Source organism: Pristiophorus japonicus, chromosome 8 (genome assembly GCF_044704955.1).
Source record: "Pristiophorus japonicus isolate sPriJap1 chromosome 8, sPriJap1.hap1, whole genome shotgun sequence".
Taxonomy (NCBI): domain Eukaryota; kingdom Metazoa; phylum Chordata; class Chondrichthyes; family Pristiophoridae; genus Pristiophorus; species Pristiophorus japonicus.
The window spans coordinates 142765691-142786786 of NC_091984.1; the positions used below are offsets into that span (position 1 = coordinate 142765691).

General features: G+C 45.0%; 1 protein-coding gene across 5 annotated transcripts in view; it reads left to right on the plus strand.

Annotated features, from left to right (window-relative positions):
• cep350 (centrosomal protein 350) overlaps window positions 1-20464 on the plus strand; it is a 190560-nt gene extending 170096 nt beyond the window's left edge. For all 5 annotated transcript variants that reach the window (XM_070887454.1, XM_070887458.1, XM_070887457.1 and 2 more), the window contains 4 exons: window positions 4755-5147; window positions 7107-7253; window positions 9473-9595; window positions 17080-20464. In XM_070887454.1, coding sequence (XP_070743555.1) covers window positions 4755-5147; window positions 7107-7253; window positions 9473-9595; window positions 17080-17244 — 828 coding nt within the window. In that variant the 3' untranslated portion in view covers window positions 17245-20464. The remainder of the gene's footprint in view (window positions 1-4754; window positions 5148-7106; window positions 7254-9472; window positions 9596-17079) is intronic.
• Window positions 20465-21096: the final 632 nt, after the last annotated feature.

Sequence of the window (21096 nt, forward strand, 5' to 3'; positions counted from 1 at the left end):
TGCCACTCTCATTTCTCTTCCCCCCCCCCCCCCCCCCCGATCGTCAGCAGTATAATATCTCGTGAGGTCTATGAAATAACCACTAGAGTGGACATATTGACCACGCCACATCACCACATGGGTAAGCATAACACATCTTATTTGCAACATGTGTGGGTTTTATAGTTCAGGAAGGCAACTTGAAGATACTTTGCAACATCACACCTGTAGAGAGATTGGCCTGGAATTTGTGGTCAGCGGTGAAGCAAAGGCGTTTGCCGTTATGCCCCGAAGCAAGCGTCGCACAAAGATTGCGCAATTGCTGGCGAGAATTTTGGGTTTTCCGAAACGTAATGTAAGTTAATAGGGATTCCCAGCGCAGAGCTGCTGTGACATCAACAAACTGTCTTAAGCAGCCAATCAAAATACAGAATTCTCACAGACAGCAATCCTTTGATTGTAACTTTAAAAAAATGTTGGAGAGTGCTCTCGCGTGAGGAAAAGGCAAACCTGAAATAATTACGTTTCTTAAATTGTAGTTTTTATTAAAATGAATAAATTTGACACCCCACACAACTAAAGTTAGTTTTTCAGGGCTGTGTAACCTTGCTTAGCAGTCAATATGCTGTTAAAACCCCAGTTGCACTTAAATCCAAAAGGATCTAGCTTTTTAGTGAGGAATTTAAGAGTTTTATAGATCAGTATGTTGAGGAATCAACTGGGGAACTGGCTATTTTAGATCTAGTATTGTGCAATGAGAAAGGGTTCATTAATAACTTTGTAGTAAAGGGGCCTTTAAGGAAGACTAGGCATAATATGATAGAAATGTTTATATTGAGTTTGTAAGTGATTAGCTAAGTCTGAAACTAGGGTTTTAAATCTAATCTAAAAGCAAACTACGTAAGTATGAGGGGCGAGTTGGCTGGGGTAGATTGGGAAACTATATTAAAAGATATAATGGTAGGCAAGCAATGGCTAGCATTTAAAGAATTAATACATCATTTACAATAAATATACATTCCTTTTTAAGACATAAAAATCCTGCAGGAAAAGTGGTCCAACCGTGGCTAACAAGGGAAGTTAAAGATAGTATTAGATCAAAGGAAGATGCTTATAATGTGGCCAAAAATAGTAAGCCTGAGGATTAGGAGGATTTTAGAATTCAGCAAAGGAGGACCAAGAAATTGATGAGGAAAGAGGAAAAAGGATACGAGAGTAAATTAGCAAGAGAATCATACAAACCGATTGTAAACGTTTCTATAGCTATGTATATAAGAGATTAGTGAAAGTAAAGGTAGATGCGTTAGAGGCAGAGACAGGAGAAATTATAATGGGCAATAATGACATAGCAGAGATATTAAACAAATACTTTGTATCCGTCTTCACGGTAGCAGAAAAACAGTCTGGAAATAATGGGAAACCAAGGGTTTTAGAGAGAATGAGGAACTTAAAGATATCAGTATAAGACATAGTACTGGAGAAATTAATGGGACTAAGTGGCGACAAATCCCCTGGACCGGATAACCTGCATCTTGGGGTTTTAAGAGGTAGTTGCAGAGATAGTGGATGCACTGGTATTAATCTTCTAATTAGAATTCACTAGATTCTAGAACAGTCCCCAAGGATTGGAAAGTAGCAAACATAACACCGCAATTTAAGAAAGGAACCAATGAAAAAAAAGGGAACTATAGGCCAGTTAGCCTGACAGTAGTAGGGAAAATGTTAGAATCTAATATTAGGGACGTGGTAACAAGGCACTTAGAAAATTGTAATATGATTAGGCAGAGTCAACATGGTTTTATAAAAGGGAAATAGTGTTTGACAAATCTATTCAAGTTTTTTGAAGATGTAACTAGTAGGATGGATCATCAGAGGCAGTCCCTCAGAGTCGAAGACGACTTGCTTCCACTCTTTTTTAAAAAAAAATGAGTTCTTAGGTGACTGTACAGTCCAATATGGGAATTACAGTCTCTGTCACAGGTGAGACAGACAGTGGTTGAGGGAAGGGGTGGGTGGGACAGGTTTGCCACATGCTCCTTCCGCTGCCTGCGCCTGATTTTTGCATGCTCTCGGCGATGAGACTCGAGGTGCTCAGCGTCCTCCCGGATGCACTTCCTCCACTTAGGGCGGTCTTTGGCCAGGGTCTCCCAGGTGTTGGTGGGGATATTGCATTTTATCAGGGAGGCTTTGAGGGTGTCCTTGAAACGTTTCCTCTGCCCACCTTGGGCTTGTTTGCCATGATGGAGTTCCGAGTAGTGCGCTTGGATGGATAATAGTAGGATGGATAAGGGGGAACCAGTGGATGCAGTGTATTTGGATTTTCAAAAAGCATTCGATAAGGTGCCACACAAGAGGTTGTTACACAAATTAGGACTCATGGTATTGGGGGTAATATATTAGCATGGATTGAGGATTGGTTAATGGCCAGAAAACGGAGAGTAGGAATAAACAGGACTTATTCGGGTTGGCAGGCTGTAACTAATGGGGTACCGCATGGATCAGTGCTTGGGCCTCAGCTATTTACAATCTATATTAATGACTTGGATGAAGGGACTGAGTGTATCTTAACGTATCCACATTTGCTGATGATACAAAGTTAGGTGGGAAAGTAAGCTGTGGGGAGGACGCAAAGAAGCTGCAGAGAGATATAGACAGGTTGACTGGGCAAGAACATGGCAAATGGAATACAATGTGGGGAAGTGTGAAGTTATCCACTTTGGTAGGAAAAACAAAAAAGCAGAATATATTTTGAATGCTGAGAGACTGGGAAATGTTTGCATTCAGAGGGACCTGGCTGTCCTTGTACATGAATCACAAAGTTAACATGCAGGCACAGCAATCAATTAGGAAAGCAAATGGTATGTTAGCTTTTGTTACAAAGGGATTAGAGTATGAGTAAAGAAGTCTTACTATAATTATACAGGGCATTGGTGGGGCCACACCTGAAGTACAGTGTACAGTTCTGGTCCCCTTATCTGAGGAAAGGCATACACACCTTGGCGGGAGAGCAACGAACGTTCACCAGACTGATTCCTGGGATGAGGGGATTGCCTGATGAGAGATTGAGTAGACTAGGCCTATATTCCCTAGAGTTTAGAGGAATGAGAGGTGAAAGGGAGGTGTTGCTACAGTTGTACAGGGCCTTGGTGAGGCCACACCTGGAGTATTGTGTACAGTTTTGGTCTCCTAACTTGAGGAAGGACATTCTTGCTATTGAGGGAGTGCAGCGAAGATTCACCAGACTGATTCCCGGGATGGTGGGACTGACCTATCAAGAAAGACTGGATCAACTGGGCTTGTATTCACTGGAGTTCAGAAGAATGAGAGGGGACCTCATAGAAACGTATAAAATTCTGACGGGTTTAGACAGGTTAGATGCAGGAAGAATGTTCCCAATGTTGGGGAAGTCTAGAACCAGGGGTCACAGTCTAAGGATAAGGGGTAAGTCATTTAGGACCGAGATGAGGAGAAACTTCTTCAGCCAGAGAGTGGTGAACCTGTGGAATTCTCTACCACAGAAAGTAGTTGAGGCCAATTCACTAAATATATTCAAAAGGGAGTTAGATGAAGTCCTTACTACTCGGGGGATCAAGGGGTATGGCGAGAAAGCAGGAAGGGGTACTGAAGTTTCATGTTCAGCCATGAACTCATTGAATGGCGGTGCAGGCTAGAAGGGCTGAATGGCCTGCTCCTGCACCTATTTTCTATGTTTCTATGTTTCTATGTTTCTAAACTTAAAATTCTTAAGGGGCCTGACTGGGTTAATGCTAGGAAAATGTTTCCCCTGGCTGATGAATCTAGAACCAGGGGTCATAGTCACAGAATAAGGGGTCGGCCCTTTAGGACTGAGAGGAGGAAATATTTCTTCACTCAAAGGGTTGTGAATCTTTGGAATTCTCTACTCCAGCGAGCTGTGGATAATCAGTTGTTGAGCATATTCAAGACAGAAGACGATAATTTTTTGTTAACTAAGGGAATTAAAGGGATATGGGGATAGTGGGAAAGGTGTAGTTGAGGTAGAAGATCAACCACCATCTTGTAGAATGGCGGAGCTGACTCGAGGGCTAAATTGCCTATTCCTGCTCCTAATGTTAGTTCTTATGTAACTACTGCAGAAGAGTTGAAGTTTTTGTGGTTTCCATGATTTGGCAGATTAGACTGATTGCTGTTGGTGGGGGGGTGGGGAGTGAAGAGCGCAGCACAGTCAGTGTTGGAGCAGTGAATGACAGACCACAACTTAAGGATTTCCGTGTTAGGCTGCACTTGCGCTAAATCCTGAAATAGTGGGTCTGTTTCTGAGGCGGAATGACGGCAAAACCTGTCATCGGATGGCAAATTCTGGGCCACTGATGTTTTTTCACTTCCTTGGTTAAGGTGCAGTATTCTGAATTATTTTTGAATCCATCTGAGAAGTGAGGATACATTTTCTGCAGAGTGAGAATGCCCATTCGTGCTAAATTAGAGACTGTTTTGTGTTCTTGGCTCCAACTGCGTGCTGAACCCTTGACTTTCATCCCATTGCTGTGGGGGAAATGGGAAATGGGAAAATGGGGCTCCAGAGGTTAATGGCCAGTGTCCAACCCACCACACGTGCTCTGAAATAACACTGATATGTCCCCGTGTAGGTTGGCGTCAGATTTGAAGCTTGAATTTCAGTTTATTAAAAACCTCACTTCGTCCATTTTATCTTTTAAAATAAATTGCAACTGCCTTGCTCCTTCCTTCCAGTTTCCAGATTGGTCCAACAATTTGTGTCTCTTGTTACTTTGCGACAGGGCAGCCCAGTGTTCGGCACGAGTGGGCAGGAGGAGTTGGCCAAGCGCCTGGCCGAGCTGGAGTTGAGTCGCGAGTTGCTCGACGACTTGGGAGACGACCAGGACTGGTTTGACGAAGACTTTGGATTGAGCTCTCGCAAAGCGCAGCAGCCAGTCCCGGAGCAGGAGCCCCAGCCGCCCAAGGCCGTGCTGCTGAAAGTCCGTGAGGAGCCGTACTTTGCTGTGCCTCACGATGCACTGGAGGTTGAGAAGATGGTCCACGGGGCGGCCGAGGAGCTGTGGAAGTGGCAGGAGCTGGGACGCGATCTGCGGGACATCCCAATACCCCCCGACTGTCTCGGCAACACCAAAGGGCAAGACGTAGAGAGCATCAGCAAGAGAGTTTATTGTGAGGTGAGATTCAGCTCTTTGAAAGGCAAAACTGGTATCTCATTACTTTGATGAGAAGGATGTGGTGAGTGGTGCTCCACAGTGGCTCTGGTTGACCATATACATCATTGATCTGGACATAGAAATGAAAGAGGAAGTCTGTAGTCGTGCCAGAATTCTGGCGTCGGCTCAAACATACAACACCGGTTAAAAACATTACCTCAATCCTGATACTCGTGTTACTGCTCTGAACTCAATTTATGAATTCCTCCTCTTCCTACCTGTCCAAATCCCATGATCCCTCCATGGTTTCCGATTTGTCTTTCTCTGATCCAAACCTCGCGCTGCCCTACGTCGAACTCCATCTGCCATAGTGTTGCCCACTCACTGAATCTGTAGTGTCCTGCTCCCATTTACACAACTTATTGTGCCTCCTTCCAGCCACTGTGTAAATTTAATTTTTCCAAACTCCTTTCTTTTTGTGTTCTCAAACTTTTGCCTTTTTGTTGCTGTGTTGTCACCAATGGGAATCGCTGGTTAATTACTTGCCCAAAATGCTCTTGAATCTTGTTCCCTCGAGTGCAAGCCAAGATTGTTAATATAGCAATTAAGGGCAGCCGCAACATTTTCCTCTGGAACCCTGTAGTCCAAGATTCTTCCTTTTACTCTAGCCATTCGCTTTCTTCCCTCCAGCCATCTCTGTCCCTGTGATCACTCCCCTTAATTCCAGGTACCATTGGCTTTGCCATACGTCTCCTATGTGCTTTCTTATTGAATGCTTTCTGAACATCCATATAAACCATGGACACTTTATCAGTCGCTCTGTTTGTTCAAACAATTCGATATGGTTGATCGAGCACCGCCTGCCTATTGGAAATCAATGCAGACTGTCCCTGATTAGCTCCTGTCCCTCCAGTGTCATTCACTGGTAAAGAAGCTAAACTAACTGGCCTAGAATTTCCTAGCTTATCCTTGTCACTTTTTTTAAGCGAGTTTGCTGCCCTCCAGTCCTCTGGTGCAATTTTGCTTTTCACAGAATTTGATAGATCATCATCTTCGGCAGTCCCTTGAAACGAGGATGACTTGCTTCCACGCCAAAAACGGATGAGTTCACAGGTGTTTCAATGATATTCCGGATCCCGAACTACATCCTGAAAGGTGGAAGACGCCTGTACGTGGATTGTTTTAACGTGTGGTGACCGTTGCACACCAACCACCACACGGGCTTGACAGAGCTAGGCCTTGGTCCAGTGGCAAGGATTAACCAAGGCGACTGGAGACCAGCTCTGCTGCATGGACAGAGTGCGCGCACACATCGAAGTGTGGGCTGGCCCGTGCTGCCCCTGGACCCTCGGCTCTTCTGGGCCCTGATCACATCCCTCTACGAACTCTCACCGCTCCTCTGCCCTGACCTTGACGCTCCTGCTGTACCTGCCCGCGCTCCAATCAGCCGGCGCTCTCCTGCAGCAGCACACACTGCTCCCTGCAGTGGCATGCCGCCGCATGTTGCCCCCTCTAATGGCCCCGGCCCGCTGTTGGTCTTGCAGGCTGGGACTGAGCCGAGTTGATAGAAGTTGATAGCTGGAGCCACTACTGTTTCCTTCCTATTTTCCGCATGACCCTCAGATGTAACTCATTTGGTCGTGATGAATTGTCTCCTTTTGCATTTCCATACATTCTTTAATCCCATTTCTCTTTGAATAATAATCTTGCCTAATAGATCTACATCCACCTTTGGTTGTTCTACAGTCCTAATATGCCCCTCCTCCGAGAGTATCTCTGCCATGCCTTCACTCTTGCAAGTTAATAGAATTCTAAGTTTATCCTTGGTGCCATGGTTCAGATGTGAAGTAAACACTTGCTGTTTCATACATTTTTCACTTTTGTTTTGGCTGTAGCTGTTGTTAATACTAAAGTTTTTTTAATGTTTCTTTGGGGACAGGGAGGAACTAGTCTAATCTCTCTCTCTCTCCCCTCTTCCAGGCTGTGTTTAACTTGTCGAGAGAGATTTTCAGTGAGATTTTTGCCGAAGACCCCAATGCCAGCCAGCCCCCATGGATGAAGCCCAGCAGGATCAGCTCTGCTTATTACAGACGAGTGAGGAACCCACAGGATATTAATGAAGTGAAGGTAACCGCTCCATGTCATCTTTTTGTCTCAGTTGTGGGTTCAAGCCCTCCAAAAACTTGAGAACAAAAATCCTAGTGCAGTACTGAGTGAGCGCTGCACTGTCGGAGGTGCCATCTTTCGGATGAGGCATTAAACCGAGGCCCTGTCTGCCCCCTTGGATGAATGTAAAAGATCCCGTAGCTGAAGAGCAGAGGAAGTTCTCCTGGTGTCCTGGCCAATATTTATCCTTCAACCAACATCAATAAAACAGATTATCTGGCCATCATCTCATTGCTGTGCGTGAAATTTCCTACATTACAACAGTGGCTATACATCAAAAGTACTTAATTGACTAAATTGGGACATGGTGAGATTGTGAAAGATGCTGTATAATTGCAAGTTCTTTTCTTGCTTTACTTCCCATTGGGGCTAAACTACACATTGGAAGCACAGCCCAGAGATCAGCTTCAATTTATTATTTTTGGTGTTTTATCTTACGGACTCATCAAGATGTTGGTGTTGAACATTTGCAGTGGCATGGCTTACCTGCAGAGTTGGTATATGTTCATAGGGTTGAATAGTTTGTAGACAAATTAGAACAGTACTAGAATGGTACCAGGGATGAGGGACCAGTTACGTTGGGAGAGATGGAGTATATATGGGAGTGGGTATGTGCAGAACACTGCGATATGTGTGCGCACTAGGTCCGTACAGCAGAGCAGGTCTCTCGTTGTCTTGGGTAATCGTTGCCACTGGACCAAGACTTAGCTCTGTTAAGCCCGTGGGTGGCTGATGTGCAACGGCCGCCACACATTAAAAAAAATCCACGTACAGGCATCTTCCACCCTGAGAATGTAGTTCGGGTTCTTCATTTGAAACACCTGTGAACTCGTCCTTTTTTTTGGCGTGGAAGCAAGTCATCCTCGTCTCGAGGGACTGCCTATGATGATGATGACGACACAGTAGCTTTCCTGTTGCAACCAAGTACTTTCTACTTCACTTTGTCACTGAAATTGGAATGCATGTTCGAACCCTCCTCCCAGTAGCTCAGTTTGAAACCCATGCTACGGACTCCTTACCACCGTGTAAAGCCAGCTTCGGCTCCAGCCTCATTTCCCCTTTGTGCGTGGCCTTGTGATGTGATTTGTTAAACTTTGCATCATCATCATCATCATCATCATCACAGTCCCTCGGAATCGAGGAAGACTTGCTTCCACTCTTAAAATGAGTCCTTAGGTGGCTGAACAGTCCAATACCTGAGCCACAGTCCCTGTCACAGGTGGGACAGACAGTCATTCAGGGTAAAGGAGGGTGGGACAGGTTTGCCGCATGCTCTTTCCGCTGCCTGCGCTTGATTTCTGCATGCTCTCGGCGATGAGACTCTAGGTGCTCAGCGCCCTCCCGGGATGCACTTCCTCCACTTAGAGTGGTCCTTGGCCAGGGACTCCCAGATGCTAAACTTTGCAGTGAGGTACTGAGAATGGGCATGTATGAATCAGCTCTCAGTACCCAAAGCAAACTTGAGCAGGGTGCTTCATTCACTGTCTCTTTATAAACCGCCCCCAATGCTTTATCAGTCCGAGCCATCCCATTTCCCACACCAGCCTTTGTGCGCTCCTTCCTACCCTCTGGCAGTGTTACAGGGCACAAACCCACCTCACCAGCTTGTGTTGCAGGAGACAGTGCCCCAGTGGGCAGGTGGGACAGTATTCAGTCTCTAAGGTTTGACATCCCCCCCCCCCCACCTGTTAAACTGAAAAGTGTTTTCAACTCCTCAGCCCTCCCTTACGGCCTGTGTCCCTTATACAAGCCCAGTTCAGCCCCACCTTTTTATTGCGAGACCTCCCTTGGTTCCAATCCCAAGTCTTCTGCCGACAGCTTTATTAAAAATGCAACTTTCTAGGAATCCGATGGAACCAAGGATTACTTCATAGGATGCGCCGTTGGCAAAATCAAGTGCGGTACCATTTTATGCACTGAATTGATCAATATTCATCTCCCAGCCTAGGTTTTCGTCAAGGTAAAATATAAAAGATAAGTCAAACCATCTCATCAATCTGAATTTGTATTTTAAATGGAAGTCACAAATTGGATCAACATGGGGATAACGCAAAGGCCCGAGTATCAAACTCCGCACCGCACAGCTTTGGGAGAGGGTGGAAGGGTTGCGGGCTGCTTTGTCGATGTGGTTAGGGTGCGTGAAGTAGCTGCCATTTCTCCTGTGCTTCTTCTGTCCACAGACCTTCATTTCCAATGAGGTCCTGAAGCTGTTTGCATTCAGAAAAGAACAAAACCACAAGACAGACTGGCAGAAGATGATGAAATTTGGCAGGAAGAAACGTGACCGAGTGGACCACATTCTGGTAAGTCCTTCAGTTCATTAGAACGTAAGAATTAGGAGCAGGGGTATGCCATACAGCCCCTCTAGCCTGCTCCACCAGTCAATAAGATCATGGCTGATCATTGACTTCAACTCTACTTTCCTGCACTGTCCCTGTATCCCTTGATTCTCCATGAGTCCAAAAATCTATGGCCGAGAAATTGCGGTCGGAGGCTTCCCGCGGGCAGATGCTTTCGACAACAAAAATTTCTACGAAAGTACCTGGTGGTCCTGGAGGTTTGGAGATTTGCAGCAGTCACCCTCTGCACGAAGGCCTTCATAGGGGCACACGTACCCCAGGAGCCTTTGGGTTTCGACGCATCAATGGATCACGTGGGCCGGCCCAAACTATTTGAGTAGGGCGATCCCCATTCCTACTTGTGAGTTCCGTATATACAGAGTTCGTAAATATGAATGGGGATCCCCCAAAAACACAATAGCTGAAAATAACTAAAACAAAAAATCTCACACTTCAAATTAATAAAAATGGAAATAGATTTTTTGAAAAATGTATTTACATATTCTAAAAATAAACTTGCCTTATTTAACAGAAATTTAAAGGTTTAAATTATTATTTTTTTTTTCGACACTTTTCGGCACTTTTAAATCTTACACTGATAAAAGCAGGCCTTGCATCTGCTTTTATCAATCGTAAGAATTTGAAGGACATTCGTTGGGCAGGATTTGGGCAAATAGCCACATTCTCCACCCGAGGAGGCCCTTTCGTTTCGGAGGCGGTGGATCTGTCAAAGGAATTTGTGACTGATCGCAAGTACCGGCATGCGCTTTGCATACCTAAACCCGGAACTTGTGGAGACCCCACGGGCTCGTGTGCACCTCATACATGCCTGTGGAGAGTGTGATTTCAGGCCTTATATCTCAGCCTCGAATATACTCAAAGATTCAGCATCCACAGCCCTCCGGGGCAGAGAATTCCAATGATTCACAGCCCTCTGAGTGAAGAAATTCCTCCTTATCTCGGTCTTAAATGGTCTACCCCTTATCCTGAGACTATGCCCCCTAATTCAAGACACTCCAGTCAGTGGAGACAACCTCTCAGCATCTACCCTGTCAATCCTCCTCAGAATCGTGTATGTTTCAATGAGATCACCTCTCATTCTTCTAAACTCCAGAGAACAAAGGCCCATTCTACATAATCCTTCATCCTAAGACAGCCCTTTCATCCCAGGAATCAATCTCGTGAATCTTCGTTGCACCGCCTCCAAGGCACTTATATCCTTCCTGAAATAAGGAGACCAAAACTATGCGCAGTACTCCAGCTGTGGCCTTACCAAGGCACTGTACAATTGTAGCAAGGCTTCCTTACTCTTATACTCCAAACCCCTTGCAATAAAGGACAAAATGCCATTTGCCTTCCCTATTGCCTGCTGTACCTGCATGCTAGCTTTCTGTGTTTCTTGCACAAGGGCACCCAAATCTCTCTCAACACCAACATTTAAAAGTTTCTCGCTATTTTAAAAAATATTCCAATTTTCTATTCTTCATATCAAAGTGAATAATCTCACATTTCCCTACATTATACTCCATCTGCTACTCACTTAGTCTGTCCATATCCCTTTGTAGACTCTTTGTGATCTTCTCACAGCTTACAAGTTCATGAGCAGTTCTGTTTTATATAGTCCCATTACACCCCGGTTATAAACTGTGCAAGTGAGCTCTGCCTTATTTTGAATTGCACAGGGTGTTGGCTGTGGCTTCCTGCCTAGTTATCCTGCAGTCACCGAGAAAGAGCTTTCACTTTCAAATTGAGTTGGAAACTTGGGAACCTTTCAGTATTTCCCAGGGGTTATCAGTGTGAAACAACAACAGATTACAGATATAGCGCATTTAATGCAGGGCACTTCACAGGAGTGTTATGAGATTTAAAAAAATTGACACATACAAGAAATTAGCGCAGGTGACCAAAAGATTGGTCAAAGAGGTAGGTTTTAAGGAGCGTCTTGAAGGAGGAAAGAGAGGTGGAGAGGTTTAGGGAGGGAGTTCCAGAGCTTGGGGCCTTGGCAACAGAAGGTACGGCCACCAGTGATTAAACGATCACAATTGGGGATGCTCAAGAGGGCAGAATTAGAGGAGTGCAGACATCTCGAGGGGTTGTGGGGCTGGAGGTGATTACAGCGATAGGGAAGGGTGAGGTCATCGAGGGATTTGAAAATAAGGATGAGAATTTTGAAATCGAGGTGTTGCTTAACAGGAAGCCAATGTCGGTCAGTGAGCACAGGGGTGATGGATGAGCGGGACTTGGTGCAAGTTAAGACACGGACAACCAAGTTTTGGATCACCTCTAGTTTTCGTAGGGTAGAATGTGGGAGGCCAGTCAGCAGTGTGTTAGAGTAGTCAAGTCTAGAGGTAACAAAGGCATGGATTACCTCTAGACTTGACTACTCCGAGACGGACAATGTTACGGAGGTGGAAATAGGCGATCTTAGTTATGCTGCTGATATTTGGTTGAAAACTAATTTTGGGGTCAAATATGACATCAAGGTTGCAAACAGTGTGGTTCAGCCTGAGACAGGAGTTGGGGAGGGGGATGAGGTCAGTGGCTAGGGAACGGAGTTTGTGACAGAGACTAAGAACAATGGCTTCGGTCTTCCCACTATTCAATTGGAGAAAATTTCTGCTCATCCAGAACTGGATGTTGGACAAACAGAGACAGTCTGACAATTTAGAGACTGGTGAGGGGTGGGGAGAAGTGGTAGTGAGGTAGAGCTGGGTGTCATCAGCGTACATGTGGAAACTGACGCTGTGTTTTCGGATGATTTTGCCAAGGGGCAACTTGTAGATGAGAAATAGGAGGGGGCCATGGATAGATCCTTGGGGGACACCAGAGGTAATGATGTGGGGTGGGAAGAGAAGCCGCTGGAAGAGATTCTCTGGCTACGAGTAGATAGATACCCCACAACATCCGCCATCTGGAAGGATAAGGCAGCAGCTACACAAGAACACCATCCCTTCCAAGTCGGGCACCATCCCGACTTGTCACATATCACCGTTCCTTTATAGTCACTGAGTGAAAGTCCTTGAACTCCCGACCTTGCAGCACTGTGGGAGCACCTTCACCACACGGGACTGCAGCGGTTCAAGAAACAGACCCACCATCATCACCTCGAAAGCAAGTAGGGGCAGACAATAATTCCCAGCGATGCCCACATCCCCAGCATGGATTTTTTTAAAGTTGATGGGTAAATCAACTAAAAATTAATTCTTCCTTCTGTTTTTACTTTCCACTTTGGGCCAGGCACTTCTGGGTCGTATGTGTAGTACACACTAGACACCAACTGAAGCTCTCTGTGCTCTGCCTCAGAAGAGCAGCCCCTGCTACTGTAGTGTAACCATATCCCTTTCCCACTATCTGGCCTCCCCAAGTGACATCGCTGAGCAGTTTGCATCTGGACCTGTATCCTCCGGGATTGCCCGAGCTCTTTCTGTCTGGGACTCCACAGCCAGCAGGGAGAAAGTCCATTATCTGACCTGTATTTGAACCCCAAGTTGCAGAGAAACGTGTACCACTCCATCCATAATTAATCTTGTGTATGATCTGGTGATGCACTCTGAATTAGATTAAATTTGAGGAATCATGTCGTTCAGAGATCTAGTGCCTTGAACATCATTCATATTCCGATCCCGGCCACATCTATTTATTTGAGCAAATTGATGAACAGTTATTTCTGCCGATGTACCATTTAGGGAGGAAACTAAGAGTGGCTATTGGATGATTGCGCTATAATTGAAGAGCAGTTTATTGATAGAATTGATAGATCAATTACCCACAGTACTCCAGGTGACAGCACTAGCTGCAATGAGACCGCACCAACTGGACTGACCGACACTCCCAGGCTATAGTTGCACATGTGCAGGGAGCCACCTTAAAGGAGGAAAGTGCAGTTCAGATGTGTTTACCATCTTTCTCCCCTGCTGATGGTGTTCCTCCTTAGTTGTGCTTACCTAGAAAAAAGTCCGCACGAATTGGCTACAGGTACAACATCCAGAATCCTCGGGAATGAGTTCCTTCTGGTTTTTGGAGTTTTCCGGATTTCAGACCAGAAAATAAATAGTCTGAAATCCAGAATCCTCGATCGAATCCGTGCCGGGTTTTGAGCGGCGCGGTCCGAAATCCGGCAAAATCTCAAATCCGGCACGGATTCAGTCGAGGATTCCGGATTTCAGATTTGATTTTCTAGTCTGAAATCCGGAATCCTCGACCGAATCCGTGCTGGATTTTGTGTTTTGCCTCAAAATGTCCGGTTTTCAGACAATAATTCCGGATTCCGGACAATGCCATCAGCTATGCACAAAATGTCCGGTTTTCGGAGTTACGGATTCAGGACGTTGCACCTGTATAAAGCTGGACACTTGGCACTCGACCACAGTGTCCTGAACAGAGGACGAGACCGGGGAATTAGTAATGGGGAACATGGAGCTGGCAGAAACTCTAAAGTATTTTGTATCAGTTTTTATGGTAGAGGACACTAACAATATCCTAACAGTGGATAGTCAAGGGGCTATAGGGGGGGAGGAACTTAACACAATCACTAAGGAGGCGGTGCTCAGTAAGATAATGGGACTAAAGGCAGAGAAATCCCCTGGACCTGATGGCTTGCATCCTAGGGTCTTAAGAGAAGTAGCAGCATGGATTGTTGATGCATTGGTTATAATTTACCAAAATTCCCTGGAATCTGGTGTGGTCCCAGCAGATTGGAAAACTGCAAATGTAACGCCCCTATTTAAAAAAGGAGGCAGACAAAAAGCAGGAAACTATAGACCAGTTAGCCTAACATCTGTGGTTGGGAAAATGTTGGACTGCATTATTAAAGAAGCAGCAACAGGACATTTGGATAAGCAAAATTCAGTCAGCATGGATTTATGAAGGGAAAGTCACGTTTGACAAATTTGCTAGAATTCTTTGAGGATGTAATGAACAGGGTGGATAAAGGGGAACCAGTGGATGTGGTATATTTGGACTTCCAGAAGACATTTGACAAAGTGTCACACAAAAGGTTACTGCACAAGATAAAAGTTCACGGGGTTGGAGGTAATATATTAGCATGGATAGAAGATTGGCTGACAAACAGAAAACAGAGAGTCGGGATAAATGGTTCATTCTCTGGTTGGCAATCAGTAATGAGTGGGTTGCGGCAGGGATCAATGCTGGGACCTCAACTATTTACAATCTATATTAATGACTTGGAAGAGGGGACTGAGTGTAACGTAGCCAAGTTTTCTGACGATACAAAGATGAGAGGAAGGACAATGTGTGAGGAGGACATAAAGAGGCTGCAGGCGGACATAGACTAACTGACTGGGCAAGAATTTGGCAGATGGAGTATAATGTTGGAAAGTGTGAGGTCATGCACATTGGCAGAAAAAAATCAAAGAGCAAGTTATTATTTAAATGGAGAAAGATTGCAAAGTGCTGCAGTACAGTGGGACCAGGGGGTATTTGTGCATGAAACACAAAAGGATAGTATGCAGGTACAGCAAGTGATCAGGTGGGCCAATGGAATCTTGGCCTTTATTGCAAAGGGGATAGAGTATAAAAGCAGAGAAGTCTTGTTACAGCTGTACAGGGTATTGGTGAGGCCACACCTGGAATACTGCACGAATACTGCGTGCAGTTTTGGTTTCCATATTTACGAAAGGTTTTACTTGCTGTGGAGGCAATTCAGAGACGGTTCACGAGGTTGATCCTGGGGATGAGGGGGTTGATTTATGAGGAAAAGTTGAGTAGGTTGGGCTTCTACTCATTGGAATTCAGAAGAATGAGAGGTGATCTTATAGAAATGTATAAGATTATGAGGGGGCTTGACCAGGTGGATGCAGAGAGGATGTTTCCACTGATGGGGGAGACTAGAACTAAGGGGCATGATCTTAGAATAAGGGGCCGTCCATTTAACACTGAGATGAGGAGAAATTTCTTCTATCGGAGGGTTGTAAATCTGTGGAATTCGCTGCCTTAGAGAGCTGTGGAAGTTGGGACATTAAATAAATTTAAGACAGAAATAGACGGTTTCTTAAACGATAAGGGGGTTATGGAGAGCGGGCAGGGAAGTGGAGCTGAGTCCATGATCAGATCAGCCATGATATTGAATGGTGGAGCAGGCTCAAGGGGCCTTATGGCCCACTCCTCCTATTTCTTATGTTCTTATGTTCTTAAAAGGCCATTCAGCCCCTCGAACCTGTTCTACCGTTCAATTAGGTCATGGCTGATCTGTATCTTAACACTGCATGGATCCGTAACCCTTGATACTCTTACCTAACACAAATCTATCGATCTCAGTTGTGAAATTTTCAATTGATTCCCAGCCTCAACAGCTTTTTGGGGGAAGAAAGTGCTTCCTGATCTCATCCCTGTAAAGGCTAGCACTAATTTTATGGTTATATGTGATTATTATGGGGGTAGTGCAGGAAAGTGGAGTTGAAGTAGAAGATCAGCCATGATCTCATTGAATGGTGGAGCAGGCTCGAGGGGCCGAATGGCCTACTCCTCCTAATCCTTATGTTCTTATGCCCTTGTTCTGGATTCTCCCACCAGAGAAAATCGTTTTTCTCTACTACCCTATCAAATCATTTAATCATCTTAAACACCTGAATTAGATCATCCCTTAATCTTTTATACTCGAGGGAACACAAGCCTCATCTGTGCAAACTGTCCTCCGAATTGAACCTTCTTAGCCCCGGTATCATTCTGTGCAAGAACGGTGGGGTAAATCCCAGCGATCCTGCAACAAACCCTCCAGAGCTATGTTACTGCTCTGTGGAAGCATAGCTATAAATCTGGTGCTGTACAACCAGAGGGCGAGGAAACCCTGAAGGCAGAATGAGTGGCTGAATAATGTTGGGCAGAAACTGCTAGGTACCAGTGAAAACAGATGTACTGGGTTGTCTTTTGCATTTAGGTTGTCTAAGAAAGGATATACTTGCCATAGAGGGAGTGCAGTGAAGGTTCACCAGACTGATTCCTGGGATGGCAGGACTGTCGTATGACGAGAGATCGGGTCGACTAGGCCTGTATTCACTAGAGTTTGGAAGAATGAGAGGGGATTTCATTGAAACATAGAAAATTCTGACTGGGTTGGATATACTGGATGCGGGAAGGATGTTTCCCCTGGCTGGGAAGTCTAGAACAAGGGGTCACAGTCTCAGGATATGGGGTAGGAAATTTAGGACCGAGATGAGAATTTTTTTTCACTCAGAGGGTGGTGAACCTGTGGAATTCTCTACCACAGAAGGCTGTGGAGGCCAAGTCACTGAATATATTTAAGAAGGAGTTATATTTCTAGAAACAAAAGGCATCTAGGGGTATGGGGAATAAGTGGGAATATGGTGTTGAGATAGAGGATCAGCCTTGATCATATTGAATGGCGGTGTAGATTTGAAGGGCCCAATGATCTACTACTCCTATTTTCTATGTTTCTAAAACAAACACCATCTCTCCGGTCTATGTTGCAGGTTCAGGAGCTTCACGAGGAAGAAGCTCAGTGGGTGAATTATGACGAGGATGAGCTGTGTGTGAAGATGCAGTTGGCGGATGGGATTTTCGATGCCCTGATAAAAGACACAATAAACGTGCTGAATGAGATTCAGGAGAAACAGTCAAAGCTCACGCCATCCTAACACTGGCCATGCCATCATCTGGCTGACGGACAACAGACGGAAGGCAGGCTTTGGGGCCTCCTCGGTCAAGAGAGTCGGCAAGCTGAGGGGATTCAACCTTCAGCCTCTCAACACATCCCGCCAATCGGGTCGTGTCATCTGGCATGGAGTTTCCTCAATGAGTAGCTGGTTTGGGGTACTGGACTCCATTCTAGAGTGGGTCAACAGGTAGCATGTGGATACCAGAAGTGCCAATTTCTTTCCCATCCTATTTATATCCGCCCTTATCCCATTTATTTATCCAAACAGTAACATAGACTTGAATTCAGAGAAATTTGCACATTCATTTTTCTTTCCCCTCGCATTTGACCTTGTGTAAAGCTGTAGCCGTGTCGGGAGGTGCTGTGGTATGCGTGTTTGGTGTACGCCGGCACAGTGGGAGTTGAATCTAACATGGCTGTGCATTGAGATTGAGCACTACCTCCGGATTAGGAGCATATCTGCATGATTGAAGTGGAGGACAAAGAGGTTGTTTGAGGTAGAAAAGTGCTTTTTATTTCATTGCTAGAACTCATTTTTTTTTGTTTGGTTTTAAGTTATTTCAGAAGGAGGAAATCACTTTGTAATCAATTAAACAGGCTCTGTTGTTGACGTTCCTTCTTGGGGAAATGTTGCACACTTTGAGTGGCCTTTTGATATCACTCGAGTTGATTCAGGAGCTGCTTTTTTAAAAAAACAAAACGATAATTCAGGTCACAACACCCTGGTTTCTTGAAGTCGATCAGTACAGTGTTTGTGTTCTTTGTACGCATTTATACTCTCCGAAACACTGGTAAAACTTATGCACCTGAAGAAAAATCCCTGGGTTATCTGTCCCTTTAAGGGGTTCTGACCAGAAGCCACCTCGTGATAACCAGACCACATTTATAAGACTGCCCCTCTCTTGGACGGCAATCGCTCCCCTCCATCGGTTGTATTGAGTGCTGCTCCTATCCGACTGTATGTGTGCTAATGTTCTGCCAAAGCCTCCAGTCAAGTTTTCAAGTTCCTAATTCTGGCTATTGGGGGCCCCTCAAGGCAGTCCAATATGTGTCGAGAAGTCTCCAGTCATCAAAAGTTACATAGGTTGGATCTCTTGATTCTTGTCCTTGATCTACTTGCCCCACCCAGCCACCAAAGCTGAAGCCACTGGGCCCAAGATCCATGACCTGTGGCTATAACCGAATAAGGGAGGTAAATTGATTTCTGTGTTGCCATCCTTGTTCGATGAGTTGTATTCCACTTCACCACTCATCCAATGGGGGGTTTTCCTTGGGCATTGCGTTGGCCTGGCTTGCCCATGTACTTGAGTTTTAGTGCTTGAGTAAGTGAGGGTAATTTCTTTATGTTCGACAGCAAGATGCTGTGAATGTGAGCGGTTGAGAAACAGCAGTTTTAACTTGCAGTTTTCTCTGTACCTTGCTGAGGGGATGGTGGTATTTCTCAGCCACTCACTGCAGCAAAGCTCACTCGCGAACGGGAGTCCTGGCTAATCTTTTTTTCTCTCTTTCATAACCCTGAGATCTGTTAATGATTTTAATCAGCTGCTGTGTGACCGGTTTGTGTTTGGGTAGTTACTCCTGTTGCGTATAGTTTTAGTGCAAAGTAAATTTGCCCATGCCCCCCCCTCTCATTGTCAGACTTGGCACACCTATTTCAGGAGAGCAAATGCTTTCTCCTCTTGCCCCTGCTGCGCGCTCCCCCTTTTACTGGCTCCTTTATTTTACAGACTGGCTACAGATCACAATAATGTTGACTGGAGATCAATACGCTGTGAGAATCAAAGCACAACAATCGGCCAGATCAGAGCCACAGGTTTCCAGCTGTAAATCGGAGCATAATTTCTATCTGAGCACCAGGGTTCTCTGTAAATGGGGAACATGCAGCTTAAAGGAGGATCATTTTCTTTTGAGCAAAAATTTGTAAGTTAGGGGAAGTTTCTCAGAAGTGTAACTTCAGCATTGCAGTGATTACACTGGGCTTTAGCTCTTTGTAGCTGTGAGGTTTTCCACGTGTGATGGAAGCCCTGAAACTGGGGGTTGGGGGGGCGGGGAGGGGAAGATGTCCGTTGAGCAGAGGGAAGCCTGCCCATTGATGTGAGGGGTTCACATTACGATTGTGAAGGATTGGTGTGGTCACTGTGTAGTGAACGCATAAACACCTTTGGCTATGCCACTACTTGGCAGCCAAGCCAAGTCTCTCTCCCTGTATGCTGGGGACTGTCTTCTGTTTGTTACAAAATATTAGGCAGATATCTACTTGCTGGTTTAATGTGGTCACTCTCGGACCATTGCCTTAACCCACACTGGCTACAATACTTGTAGTTGGTTAAGTATTGCTAGTGTTTGCAGCTGGGCTCAATTGGAGTAAAGGTTATTTCACTGTGATTCTGGATAAGACCACATCTCTCGCTCTCTCTCTCTCTCACTCTGTCTCGTAATTAGCCGTGTACCAAAGGAGCTGAGGCAGCATTGCAAGCATGCTTCCTACCAAATTGGTTGCTACTAACCAGAAGCACTACCTTCATACAGCGACGGGGCAGCACAGAATACTGCTTCTGGCAGGTTGCCCCTTCACATACAGGGCGAAACGCAAACTGCAGCATCCAAGCCAAGCACTGACAAAACACAACTTGCTCACTGGTTAGTTTTCTCATCCTCCGCCTGATCGGGGATGTTGTGACCAGTTTATCCATTGGGCTTGAGTTTAAAATGGTTGCCTTAGTTACTTGTATACTTGAGAAAGCCAGTTACTGTGCATTGTTCAGCACGAGTGCTGGGCTGCTCGACAACACACAAAAAGAGAATGAAACCTATTTATTATGAACTTGAAGTTCAAATGCTGCTGTGCTCAGTGCTGTAGTGGACCGGTCTCCCCATTACATTGTGTCCAGTTTCACATAATATACTGGGCAGACGAATACAAGGAGACTCGCCTATGTGTACTGTACAGTGCAGAGCTACACAGGAGTACTCGACTGTGTACTTGTACAGTGTGTGTGTGTGTAAATACTGGCTGAGCATTCCTATTTGAGGCAATTCCCTTCCCTTTTGTAATTTTGGGGGAAGGGGCGATGTGTGTAGTATGGAAATGTAAAATAATGGGTTTTTCTCTGTATACATATCTGTATATATATTTGATAACAAATTGACTTATTAATACTTAAGAATTTTGTAAATAAACCTTTACTGATTTATAAGTGGCTTTGATTTTGCTCCATTTCTTTTGCAGGGTGAAGTTGGCGGGATTTATTTTACTGGTTTGCATTATAACTTGCATCTCTTGCGCCCAAACAGCTTTGCATGGAATGGATTCCTGCCTCCTTAAGTTGGACTTTAGGGGCTAAAGTGACAGATTCTGTCTAAACAAACACGGGTGAAAAAGGAGAAAGAAATCCTGCTATTTATGTGTCCTCTGACCACACTGTCCGTGTCTCAAAGCACTTCACACCATAAGTTGCTATTCTGTGTAGTCACTGCTATGTATAAATAGGAAATGAATTCTATTTAATAGGCTACATTGGGCCTTACTCAGTTGAAAACCAGGAAGGGTCTGTGTCCTGCCCAGCAGTATAGTACAGAAGGAAAGAACTTGCATTTCTATAGCACCTTTCACAACCTCAGGATGTCCCAAAGTGCTTCACAACCAATTTAAGTACTTTATGAAGTGCAGTCACTGTTGTAATGTAGGGAAATGCTGCAGCCAATTTGCTCACAGCAAGCTCCCACAAACAGCATTGAGTTAAAATGACCAGATAATTTGTTTTTTAAAGTGATGTTCGTTGAGGGATATATATTTGTCAGAAGACCTCACCTGTTCTTCGAATAGTGCCGT